At 45.1% G+C, this 13,006-nt stretch overlaps 1 protein-coding gene across 1 annotated transcript in view; it reads left to right on the top strand.

Annotated features, from left to right (window-relative positions):
- The window catches only part of ARHGEF38 (Rho guanine nucleotide exchange factor 38), a 36,063-nt gene continuing 23,057 nt past the window's right edge, over positions 1-13,006 (top strand). Inside the window, exons 1-3 of the mRNA XM_040556304.1 lie at positions 1-324; positions 9,594-9,781; positions 12,380-12,503. Of these exons, the coding sequence (XP_040412238.1) occupies positions 147-324; positions 9,594-9,781; positions 12,380-12,503 (490 nt within the window). The 5' untranslated portion in view covers positions 1-146. The remainder of the gene's footprint in view (positions 325-9,593; positions 9,782-12,379; positions 12,504-13,006) is intronic.

The raw sequence follows: 13,006 nt of genomic DNA, 5'->3' as shown, positions 1-13,006 counted from the left end.
TGGAGCCGCACCGGCACAGGTGGCAGGGCCGAGCCCGGGCCCCACAGCACTTGGGGAGCCCTGCTCCGGACCCCACAGCACCTGCCTTCCCCTGGGCAGGCAGCCCACCTCCCTAAAACCACCCCCTTGCCCTCCTGCCCCAAGCCATGGCGAGCACAGACAGCACAGGGGGCCGGAGGAGGAATTTGGCCCTGCTGCGGCACAAGCTGTACATGGGGGAGAGGAGGAGGACGGAGCCGGTGGTGGAGAGCAGTGCGGCTGGGGAGCACGGCGCCCTGCGAAGGAGTCAGTCCGACCGGACGGAGTACAGCCAGAAACTGCAAGGTACCCCCGGGGAACCGTGCTGGGTGCTGCTGGCAGTGCTCCAGGCTGGGTCCAGCCTGTCCCTGGGCAAGGGCACAGCCCTCTGTGCCCACAGCAGGACCCAGCAATCGCCCCCTTTTGCCCCCCAGTTTTTTTAAAGCCCACTGCACGCACAGCAAGCGAAATGCGATCGAGGCCACGAGCAGGGTTTGGGCGTGTTCTGCAAAACGTGTCTGCGGCCGGGATCTTTCTCCTGCTTTCCAGCAGAACGCATCTGCGGTGCAAGCGGTGGTGTGAAAAGACGATGCCTCCATCCTCTCTGCCTTTTCCTATTGCACGAAGTGGGGCGTGTGCTAAATAATTCGAAGCACCAAGGGCAGTTGTTTCTTCCAGTTGAGATTATCAGGATCTCTAATGTGTTTATCTGTTGCTTGGATTGTGCGAGCCTGAACTGAAATACGTCCAAATACGTGCTTTGATGGGTATGCTGATTCAAATTATACCGTTATGAAGAGCATTTCTTTTCAAATAGCCGAATTGCACCTGGGCCAGAAATTGGCAAATTATGTCAGTATTGGGCCTGTCAATCAAAAATTAAATGCACCGCCACAAATGGAGGAAACGCATGGAAAATGCGCATAGCGATTTCTGGGAGAGCTCTGGAACACAAACTGATGAATTTCTGTGGGTTTTCAGGGTCTCGAACAACAGGATCCCATCACAAATGTGGGGTTTGAGTATTATTACAATATAAACATTTATTACTAATACTGATATAACTGCCTATGGCAATCACTCTTGTGGCAGTAATCCTTTATGGGGAAATAAAATAGGAAAATACTTTAGGTTACTGTATTATGGTTTTGATGCATTTAATTAGGAAGCAGTATTCCTTCAGAGAGACAATAAAAGCAGAAAATAAAATAATAAACCAGAAAATAATAGGATTTATATGGGGGCTGCATACGCTGACAACAACAAAGAGGCCCATTGATTACACTGTTCCCTCCCAGTGATAGCTAATCGATGGGAAGATGAAAAATGTTCGGTTAAGTCAGGCACGGCTCCGCCAGGGGTGTTTCGGGGCGCGAGCAGGGATCGATGCGGCCGGGCCGGCAAGCCCCAGGCACGTGTGCACGCGTGCTGCCAGAGCGGCGGTTCTGCATGCAGAGGGGCTGCCCAGGCCACGTTGGGTTGTGACAACGATACCCAGCAAAGCGCATGGCACCTTCCTGTCCCCTCCAGAGTGTCTCCTGTTAGAAATCAGGAGCGAGGGAGGCAGGGGAGCGTCGGTAGGCACGGCAGCGTGTGATGGCAGCAGGCCAGCAGGATGGTAAATCCGGCTTTACAGCTCCTGCCACCAGCGGGGATGGCTGCGGCCACCTGTGGCAAGGCACCCGCCTGGGGTCGGCTCGCTCTGCACGCTCGTGTTTGCTCGAGAAAAATGTGGCTGGGTTAACGAGGTACCTGCAGGCTTTATGTTGGGTAGAAGGCGCCTGTCCTCAGAGTAAAAATAGACAGTGGGTGGAAATTCCTATGAAGTGTGTTTACAATATCGATAGAGATGCAGCTGCAGACCAACACCTGATCTGGATCGAATTTTGGTGATCTAGATGTGCCCGGATCTAATAGATCATGGGTCCCAGACCTAACCAGTTACTCACCAATACCGATGATGTGCTACGATTGTACTCCTTTATATTGTTCATTTTTCTTACCAGTGCTGGAATGCAAAGCAGCTTACTCCAAGGTGAGGGAGGTGCTTTTGTTGGCACAAAACTTTCCAGTTCTTCTTTCTTGGTAAAAACACAAACAGCTCTGTTGGTGATGCAAACAGTCTGTATCGCCAGGTCCGGAGTCTCCAATCGCCCTGAAATGGTGAATGTTTTGCAAAAAGATTCAAATGGTAATAACTTGTACTTGCTTCCCCCATGAGCTGGAGGCACACATTTGAGAGCTCTGCTGTTCAGTTGCTCCCCTATTAACACAAGCAAGGATGTGGAAGATGGGGAGAGGCAACAGGGAGCAAAGCGTGCAGATAGGAATCTCCCATGAGTGGGACAGGTTTCCATCGGGAAGCCAGAGGTCAGAGCCTGCAGGACCCCGCTGGTGACAGGCAACCCAGGCAGAGCACGGGAGCCGGGTGTGTGACACACGATGCGTGCGTCAGCGCTGCAGCACATCTGTGCAAGGCGAAGCACATGATTGTCTCCCGAGGCCCCTTTCAGCCCTCTGTGTAGTTTATGGGGATCCCTGAGCAGAAAGCGGGCAGTTTCCCCCACCCCAGCCATTTCCAGCAGCTCTAAAGTACAAGCTCAAAGTGTGGCTGGTACGCTAGAAAAATGGGTCACAAATAAAAGCCTATGGACCCCCCAAAAAAACACAAACAAACAAGCAAAACAACAACAAGTGACCAAGCTGTCTGACATAAAAATCTTGAGAATTCACTTTCCACCTTTGGATTTCCCTTAAGTTTTGCTTTTTTATACAGAATCCCAAATGTTTTCTAAAAAGGGTGCGAAAGGGAGCCTACCACCCAGTTCTCCAAGACAATCAAGGTGGCTTGCTCTGTAGGTCTTCAAGCGTGAGAACAACAATAGCATTGTCAAAGGCACAACCCTTTTGCAAGGCTTTTTCACTTTACAATTAAGGATTCATTAAGACCACAAGTAAGCATTTTCGTGGTTGATTATTATCCAGAGACACATCCATTCAATGCCTTATCTGGTGTGAAAGCACACGCAACACCTCCCGGTCTTCCTTCTTTTGAAAAGGAAGCAAGGTGCAAAGTAACCATTTTATTCTCCAAGAGCTTGGCAAACGTGAATGTGCCTACTTCAGTTCATCCTGTGAGGTAGCCAAGTGCCACCAGCCCCATTTTAGCTGGGGGGGAAGCAAGGGTTGCTTCCAAGTGGCCATTCAGCCATGCAGCCACCTCAAGCTCAGCTTGCACTCATGTTCTGGGGTGAGTCCAGGAACACCTCGATCAAGCCGTATGGGTCTTTCTTCCCTGGCACTGCATCAGCTAGAAGCGAGCATTGCTTTCCCAAAGAGGGAAGAAGGGGGTTAAGGAAGATAATTTTGCTAGCACTTGATGCAGAAATAATTTGGAAGGTCATTTAAGAGCTCAGATCCAGCTCCTGTGGTATTTCTATGCAGGGCCCTGCTCTACCTTCACTATTTTCAATAGTGCAGGTTTTTCTCCTGCAAATATGTTCTTTCGGGCAGACACAAGAACTTGCTACTATCCATAAGTGGCACAAAATGGTATTTAGCAGCTCTGTTTTCAAAAGTATTATCATAGCTTTTTAGCTGGTAGGTGCTGGTCTCTCCTACAGTTGAAAATCCATCAGTAGCAGCTGGAAAAGTAACTATATCAATATCTATGTATGGCATTAATGTCGGGATCAATCTGTGAATTAACCTGAAGCTGCCATCCTGACAGTAGCGATTTCAGTAGAGGAGGTTGCTTGATGTAGTTATTGGCACATAAATGTTTGCAAGATCAGGGCAGGCTGAGAGGTGGTGAATCGTGAGGATAGATCCTATCAACCAAAAAGGGATTTAAAACATAGTTCACTATCTGTTAGGTTTTGGACAGACTTGGATTTTTTTTGTTTTGTTTTGTGGATGATAGTATGCCAAACTTGTGCTTGGTGTGAAAAATGAGCTATAGAAAATGGTGGGTTTCCAGAAAGGGCCAGAGATCAACGTTTGCAGTGTTCAGCGAGATAGTATGTGCTTTGACAATGCTCCTTGTGTTACAGATCTATTACACATTAACTTCCTCCTAACTCTGGATGGGAACGGGTCAACCGTGCTATCAAATGATTTGCACATGCTTTAATTTCAGGTATATCAGTGGCATACCTGTACTAGACACACTGATGCAAATCACTCAGCTATCCCCAGCGTATTGCCTCAGATCTCCTATCTGAACCCCAGATCTTGCATCTTGCCTGTGTCTGGTGTAGTTCTGAGAAATAACCACCACCACAAATGAAGCAGAAACCCGCAAAATTGCACACATGCCTGGAAAGCTGCTACCCCTTGGTACCCTGAAGCCCAGAAGGAGGAAACTCATCCCCTCCCTGCTCCATCATGAGCAGGGTGGACTCCATCACAACTTTCCTTTGTCCCATCCACCTCCCCTCCCTGCTTGGCTTGCCGCTTCTTCCCGCCCAGGCTACACATTTGCCCGGCCTCTGCATCTCCTGGCAGTGGTAAAGATCCTCCCCAGTTCCTTATTTGCTTTGCCCTGTACTTACTGATTAACTTTCTGTGTGCTACAATGCAGATGATATCCTATTTCATTGCAAAATGTATTGATCTTTGGAGCAGCTGGGCGGCTGAAGTACAGTACAGAGTAGAAGTCTGGATTATTTCCTGATGTGCAGGAGGTGGCTTGATGAAAATGTACCCCTGGTGCCACGAGATGGAAAAATCACAATCTAACAAATACATTATTTTCTCATGTGCAAATTTGAACTCGGAGAATGTAATTCTGTTAACTTGCACCGTAATAAATCTGGAGTTATTTCTTGACCTTACTGCAGTGACAGCCAGGCTGGGAAGTGATCTCATCTTCTCAGAGTAGAATCCATTTTGTGCTGCTATGTTTGCACAGCACTTAGCACAATGAAGTCCTGCTGCATGGCTCAGGACTCCGAGGTGCTGCTACAGCCTAACTAGGAACTGGGATAAGGGAGGGAAGACAAGGACCTGAGGAGGCTCATGGATCCTTTTCTGAGCATATTATCTGACATTTATTACTTGGAATACCTTGCGTTGTGGGTTACAGGGCTCACGATTCGTACAGCTAATCCACGACCCATCTCGAGGTGCATGTGCCCCAGGGGAAGCAGTTCAGATGCAGTCCTTCCTCACTTCTCATGTTATTAACATATGAGCTCGATGCCATGGGAGCAGTGTATTTATATCACTGTATCACACACTGGAAAGGTTTATTTGTAAGTATTGGTGCTAACAATAAGGGCATTCTTCTGTCACCTGATGATAAGCTTTCTTCCCTTCCACTGCGGTCACATGGGAACCCTCTGTAGTCCTGTCAGCACACATATAATTAAAGCAGTCTGCTGTCAAGGAATTGAAGAAAGAACTTGCATATTGAATGTAAATATTTTCTGTACCTTATGGAACATGAAATGATCAAAGACGGAATGACCTAATTGCACCTAAGTCTCTGATGCTGGTTTAGGAGCAAACCTGTTGCCCAGGAAGCCTGGTGTGGGGTCACTGTGGTCCTGCAGCGTTCTCCCCCCATCTTCAGTCACCTCAGGGGCTTCTTGCATGTGTAGCAGCCTGTGTGCAACAGACCCGCTCCAGAGCAATGCTGCTGTGTGTGTGCGTGTGTGAGGCAAACAGAAAGGCATTCTCCATAACCTTCTCCCAATCCTTCTGTGCTTCCGTGCCTAAACTGCCTGTGTTTCACTCGTGAATCCAGCTGATACAAGCCGGCATAGATTCCTGTGTGCAATCTCTGGGTTATCTGAGGGCACAAGCTATTGGAGGGCTCGCTTTTACAGAAGAATAATTTTAATCTAAGGTGGTGTGAGGTTCAGGTTTCACACGTGAAAATACAGTAATGCTGTAATTTGTTTGCTGTACCGTGATAACTTATGCCTTCACTGCTCCCTTGTGTCAGGCAAAATTCTCCCATCTGCACAGAGTGGGAGCAGAACTTACTTTGGAGTCCTCCGAATGCTGCTTCAGCGATGGAAAGGCCTCTTACCCACTCCATGCATTGACATTTTTGTACTTGTTGGTATTTTCTGTGCCTCTACCTTCACTTCTACCTTCGCTTCACATTAGATGTGGAGAAACCTGGGTCCTGGCCCCAAGGAGAAACATAATATCCAACCTGAGCATCTCACTTGGGAGGAACGAGGGATGGAGCAGACCTCTGGGAGCTGCTCACTCTATAGAGGGAAAAAGCCCAGGAAATTTGCATGCATCCAGCTTGTCAGCCTGCCTTGCCTGCTCCTCCAGTCACCTTCCATGGGCCTAGAAGAGAGCTACTGCATTTGCCCATTGCAGGCTCTCGCAGCATTGCTGGATGTCTCCATCTGGGGGATATTTTTAGACTTCACACTTGCAGGAAACTGCTTCTGTTACACACGGAGCTGCTTTGTCCATGGCATCAGCACAGTGAGCTTCTCGTGTGGTGTGACTAGAGCTGTGTACTTCAGTCGCTCAGCTGAAAAAACAAAGTCATTGCCTTCCTCACCGCAGCAAAATCCTCCAGGAAGGCAACTCCTGCAGATATCTGGCATTGCAAAGCAACAGTTGCAAATGCTACATTCCACTTTACATTTTTATGTCTACTAAAAGTACCAATTACATTGTTGTAAACTGATCTTAAATTGGTCTTAAACATACCTGTCTAATAAGCCCTTTGAGAGGCAGTTTTTTTTCTTTTCTTTCTTTCTTTCTCTTTTTTTTTCTACATCTGGCATCTCCAAAGACAAATGAGCCAAATTCTTACTGTAATTATTAATCCTCAGCAAAGTCTCATCCTGCTAATCCTCTCTCTCAAACTGTTCCAGGGCTGGTACACATTACCAGGTAGAAACAAGTATGCTTATATGTGCACTTGCTGTTTCTGCATTCATTAAACTTTTGCTTACTCCACAAGGATTCCAGCAGGCTTCTAATGTTCTCAAACTGGTCAAAAGCAATCAGCTGAACATAAATTCACAGGTCTGGGCTGTAATCATCTCTTCAGTATCTTGCTCTTGTATTCTACAGAGACAGACATGTCTAAAATGAAAAAGTGAACGTATTGAGTGAAAATGGAAAATTATATTACTTTTAACAAAGGATACATTTATTAAAAAACATGTTTTCTGTAAGGAAACAGCATCTACCTGATATTTCTCGTGGTTATTTCTTCCTGTTGAGAATAGTTTTTATTTCCTGGCATTATTATCTATCATGCAATAAGGATAATAGATGAGCCCTGACATAATTCAAGGATCAAATTTGATTAGGGCAATCTAATGACATAAACTGAAAGAACAGCCTCTCTAGGGATCGTGACTTCAAGCCTGAGGTGGGATACGGTGGCTTTATTTTGTTCAAATAATGCCTTCCCCTGCCACCAGTATAAAAGATTAGGAAGTTCTTCTGCAGAGCATCTCGTGTTTACCTTCAAATTCCATCTGATACTATAATAGTGCTGTGTCTAAGACAAAATGACATTTCTAAGCAAGCTCTTCCAGGAAGCCTGGTCCTGAACTCTCCCGTACAGTCACACACACGCAGACTGTTTCGCCCAATCTCGAAAGGAATGTTGGTTTGGTGCAGAACTGGAACTGAAACGGATTGTTCGTGTGGTTCCTTGCGAATGTGTATGTGTGGTCACATACCTTAATCTTCTTGAGGAAAAGGTACCTGCCATTTTAGGCACATAAGCAGAAGCCATGGAGGTCTTATTCCACAACCTTAGCAGAAAATTGCTCAGAGGGAGCCATGAAGAGGTACTAGGACCTCTTCCACTCTCCTTCTCACTGAGTGAGGTGAACTCCTGTGCAAGACATGCACTTGCACCAGCATGGGTTTGCTAGGGCAGAATTCGGCTTAAAATTCTTCCAATAGCCTAAGCCTTAGAGAGGGGACACATCCTGCTCTTGTTTCCATTTCATTGTCTGTGTACAAACACGAGGACAAAATGTTTATGCCTGTGCTATACAGAGACTTAGATGTAAAAACTCAAAGGTAAAAGCAGGAGTTGCTTTAGAGAAAGGAAGTACGTCTGAATAGGAAAAAAAAAATCTGGAGAAACAGCACACCCCAGCTTTGTTCTGGTTCTTTGTCCTCCCTGTGCAGAACTATCAGTACAGAGGCAGAGATGCAGTCCCAAAAGCAGCTTTTTGAAACAATAACTATGTTATTGTCACATCGGTCTGACTAGAAGGTCTGACAGGAGAAGGGTTAATAATAAAACTGTTCTTTCCGAATATCAGTGGTCAGCATAACTGTAGAAGGGCTTGAGGATGACGATGCGTTGCATTTGTAGAATTTTACATCTCTCAGTGGAAGACAGCTCAAAGTCTTCTCCCCAGAAAGTTGCTTGGTTTCCTCACAAGTCCAGCTCCAGGTTATCTTCTACAGCCTTGAGCTGTGTTGTATGGGTGAGCTGGACCCTGGTGCTCACTTGAGCGCTCATGACCTTGCCCTTGACAATCAGTTCAAACAACTGCGATATATTCAGTGTTGGTTATCAGCCAGCAAAGCATCAGATGCTGCTCGCTGTTGCCTCATTAGACAGTACACTTCCTACGAGGAACTGACATCAAGGTGTAACAGCCTGATCCTCAGAAGAGATTCCTGTCCTCTGCTGCTGAGCGAGAAAATCCCATGCTGTCAAGCCACGACCTGGGTAATGCAGAGATGAGTGCAGTAATGATACGTCTGTCTTTGCTGGTACTCTGCACCATCTTGTGGCTAGCAGAAAAACATCAGAATACCCTCTGAAATCTTCCACTTTTATTTTTTTTTCCCTTGTGTTTTTCCTAATGAAAAATACAGACCCAGATAAAATTCCATGCCCTTTGTACAGCTACCACAAATGTATGCAGGTTGCCTTATGAACCAGCAAAAGGAAGACCATCACTACAGATAAGCAGGTTGTGTGCACATCCTGTAGCTACACAACTTAACCTGTCTGTAGAAGATTCCCTTGGATTTCCATGTATTTGGAAATAATCGGATAGTCTAGGTCTTAAATATGGTAAAGTAGGTAAGAATCTCCTGATCCCAATGATCTCTGTTGGCCCAAGAAATGTCTGTTATTGATCATTAAAGGTTTTCCCATATTCCCCTGTAATTCCTTTGCCTCCTTCAAAGAATTCTTTTAAAACAGAATTCTGTGTTTCATCATCATCCTTAGGAACACTGTCTTCATTTGAAAGTTCATCTTCCAGTACCTACAGCCCTCAGCCTCCCATGAGCAGAGCACAGCTTTACATCGTACGGAACAAAGGCTGTTCTAGTGAAACTTATGGTAAAAACAGAGCCTTTTCCTTCCCCAAATCTTATTAGACTTCAGGCTGAGACCATGTTTTCAGAGGAGTAGAAGGGCATCAGCCATACTTGGATTTTGGTGTGCCCAGGATGACATGGGACTGTGGTCAGTGGGGAAGGCAGAGCAGTGGGAGAAGCACCTGGGGCATTTGGGGCCTTGGTGTGCCAGCCATCAGAGGAAGCATGACAAGGGCAATGAAGAGACCATGCTCCTCACTAATCTCCCCCCATCCTCTTTTAAACAGAAAAAATGGCCCCACAGTCAGAGTCCTCATCCCTGGCCACTTTGCCCCAGGAGGATGAAGAAGCTACCAGACGTATGATGGCCAAGAGAGTAAAAATCATCGCAGAGCTCATGCAGACAGAGAGGGACTATATCAGCGACCTGGATCTCTGCATCAAGGAAGTGATTCAGCCTCTGAGAAACAAGCAGGTAAGCACCGGGGGTGGAGGATGGGGGGGGTGACGTCAAGGTCCAAATTCACCCACGGTCTGTTTGCAGATCATCTCAAGACAAGCACAAATGTCAGCCTGAAGAGTGGCACGGTGCCAGGAGCAGCTCCAGAGCTGGCTTTCTGGAAAGGGGACGTGCCAGGACTCCAGTGAGCAGAGTGGGAAGTCAGATACACTTCTGGCACTTGGCATTGCACGTGCATAAAGCCTGAATCAGGGTGCTTGCCCAGAGGGCAGCTTAGATGCTATATCCCTGCTCCCAGGCTTGGGCTGGGATGGCAGCTTCCACCTCTCCGTACTGCTGTGCACATAACCCCTGGTACATGCCCTGGCAGACCTTTACTGGCACCTCTAAAAGCAGTAAAAGACAACAACAACAAGTATGTTCCATGGTAACAGCCTGGAATGGCTTGAACCTTCCCATCAAGGTTAAATTCTGTCTTAAAAATGACTTCAGCCAGCCTTTCTGACAGCTGTGGTGGAGAAACACCATGCATGACAGCCCAGCAAGCACTTTAGAAATTTGCATTCTACGCAGAAAAGCTAAATTTAAGCAGGAAGGCTCATAAACTATCTTTCAGGCAAAAAGATCTTATTAGGCCAATAGTACCCATTTTCCTTTTCAGCTGAGACTTCAAAGAGCACCTTTTCCTCAACAATATTTCAATTTTTAGAAAAATTGTGCGGTCTCAAGCTGGGAATAGAAGAGCTTGTCCAGAGAAAGATTTAAATTCATGGGGCCTGCAACATAGCATTCACAGAGGCTGCACAAATGATATGCACTGCTAATATATCATAGAAGTAGTTTTAAACAGACCTTAACCCTGTGTTTTGTATATATGGGTCCTTACAAAATTGGTCACATAATACGGGTGCAGGGGCCAAAGTGTCTTTAAATAGCACTGACGCTGCTTCTTTGGGAAACTCCGTGGCCAGCTGAAACTTGTGCTGCTTAAGCTCCTGCAGGACCATCCCTTTGTTTCCTAAACTGTCAGAGTTTGTTCCAACCCATTTTGGAAGAGCAGGCATCAGCTGGTGTAACTTCTTGGAGTTCTTGACTTCTTCCTCCTCCCAATCATTCATCTGCTTACAAGTGGTCTTCAGTCGGCTCCCTCCTCAGGCTGGCCAACACCCAGCAAGAGCACTCTCTGGTCAAACTCACCAAGATTTTTAACAAGCGTGCTGTTAACTGGAAACATACATTTCGATTCTGTCCCTTGTCACGGTATTACCATGTGTCCAGGCACAGCATAGTTCCAAACGCAATGCAGGCATTGCGCTGGAGCAGAGGTCAGAAGTCCTGTGATAGATGTATATAGGAAAAGTAATTTAGAAATTATAACTGTCTTAATTTAATAACCCCTGCATTTTTGAAAGGCTTTCAAGAATGTTATATGGTTTTAAGGCTACTTCTCGGATAAACTACCATATTTGAAAGTTTGTAATGCATTTAGAGAAGGATAACATTTAGAAAATTGACCTAGCAATGAATCTGTTTCATATTTCCAAATGGATAAAAAATGCTTTATCCCCTAACAATTATAAAAAAATTAACTATGTTAGTACTGAGAGTATATTGCTGATTCTGTTACAACAGCACTCAATTGATCCTCCCAGCATCTGGTGAGCTGCTATGTAAGTAAGCAATTCCACTTCTAATGGAGAGATACATTCAGGGAGCGTCAATGTGGATGTCAAAATCAGTCTTGCCTTTGTTCTCAGTGTTAGCATATTACCACTGTCTATCTCTAATTGTTCCTGAATATTAACTCTTGCCCTGCTGTGCAAGGGCGTAAATAACTGCTGTATGAAAAGTATGTGCCCTGAAAATTTTTTGTTTCATAAAAAAAAAAAATTCTAAAATTCTGTAGTTATTCTAAAAGGAGTAGGAATACGGAGCCAAATATTTTGCTGATGTAATTTGAACCAGTTCACTGAAGTCAATGGTGTGCTCCCAGATTCTGTAGAAAGTATTCTTGATTATCAGAATAATTTTTTGATTATTTGAATACCCAGAACTGTAAATGTGTTTGTTTTAGTGGAAATTATATGATCTTGATTTCACTCTTCAGAAATATAGGACCACTAAATAAAAAAGGTGCCACCACTTGGAAGCCTTTGTACCTGACAGCTAGCACCAAACCATCAAGGTCCCGGTTTATGTAGCAGCCTCTGCTAGCAACTGGAAATCAGGGAATCAAAACCACTGTCAACTATTCTTCTTCTCAATGGGAAAATAAACAAACATTTTAAAGGCAGCTAAAGATCTTTCCTCTATTCAGATGATAATGTTTATTTCCTTCCTAGGTAAACACTTTCAGATTAGGAACGAACAGTTCAAAATAAGGTTAAAAACACTTGATAAAATGCCCTTTGTTAACTGCGTCAACCCAATTATACTAATCCAAAAACTGTATATGTATCCTTGAAGTCACAAGGAGGATGTTTATATGAGGTTTTACAGAAGCGATGCTTCCTGGAGTGTTGAACACACAGGGCTTAGCAAGAGAAGGTCTGTAAAATACAATGTCCTTCTTTATCCTTCCTTAGTAGCTGCTTAATATTTGTATTCCATTAGATTGTTCACTTTGACGTGGATGGCTTGTTTAGCAACATTGAATCGGTCCATCAAATATCAGCCAAACTGCTGTCACTGTTGGAAGAAGCCACGACAGATGTGGAACCACCCATGCAAGTAATCGGTATGTTTACTGTCCTCTTGAGTTCTACAAAGCCACGTGAAAGAATAAACATAACACTCTCCTGTCCTCTACCCTTGTCAGACTTAACTAGTACTGCTCCCAGAGGCTAACTTGCTACAAGCCGTCCACGGTAATGCAGGCAAAAGGAAATGTGAAACCTGTCCAGTGGCTCTGCTGGGCTCGTAACAGGCCTGGTCATGGTGCCCTCATTCCATCCTTCCAGATGTTGATGGGAAGAAAGGATGGAGAGAGTGAGTTTAGCATGAGTAAATACCACAACACTAAGTTATGCTATATATTGATAACTTAGTTTTCATCTTGCTTGATGTTACCTGCCTAACTGCTCATGCTTAGACCAACTCTTATATTGCATGCTCATACTTGTACCGCTTGAGAAAAGCATTAAAATCAATTGGAATAATAAATACATTAAAAAAACCAAACATATTGTAAGCATATTTACTGGCAATATAATTCACGTAAGAGGTGATTAAGTGCAATTA

The sequence above is a fragment of the Cygnus olor genome, chromosome 4 (genome assembly GCF_009769625.2).
Source record: "Cygnus olor isolate bCygOlo1 chromosome 4, bCygOlo1.pri.v2, whole genome shotgun sequence".
NCBI classification, from domain to species: domain Eukaryota; kingdom Metazoa; phylum Chordata; class Aves; order Anseriformes; family Anatidae; genus Cygnus; species Cygnus olor.
Note: the sequence above shows the minus strand (reverse complement) of the source record. Positions and strands in the feature narration are given on the sequence as shown.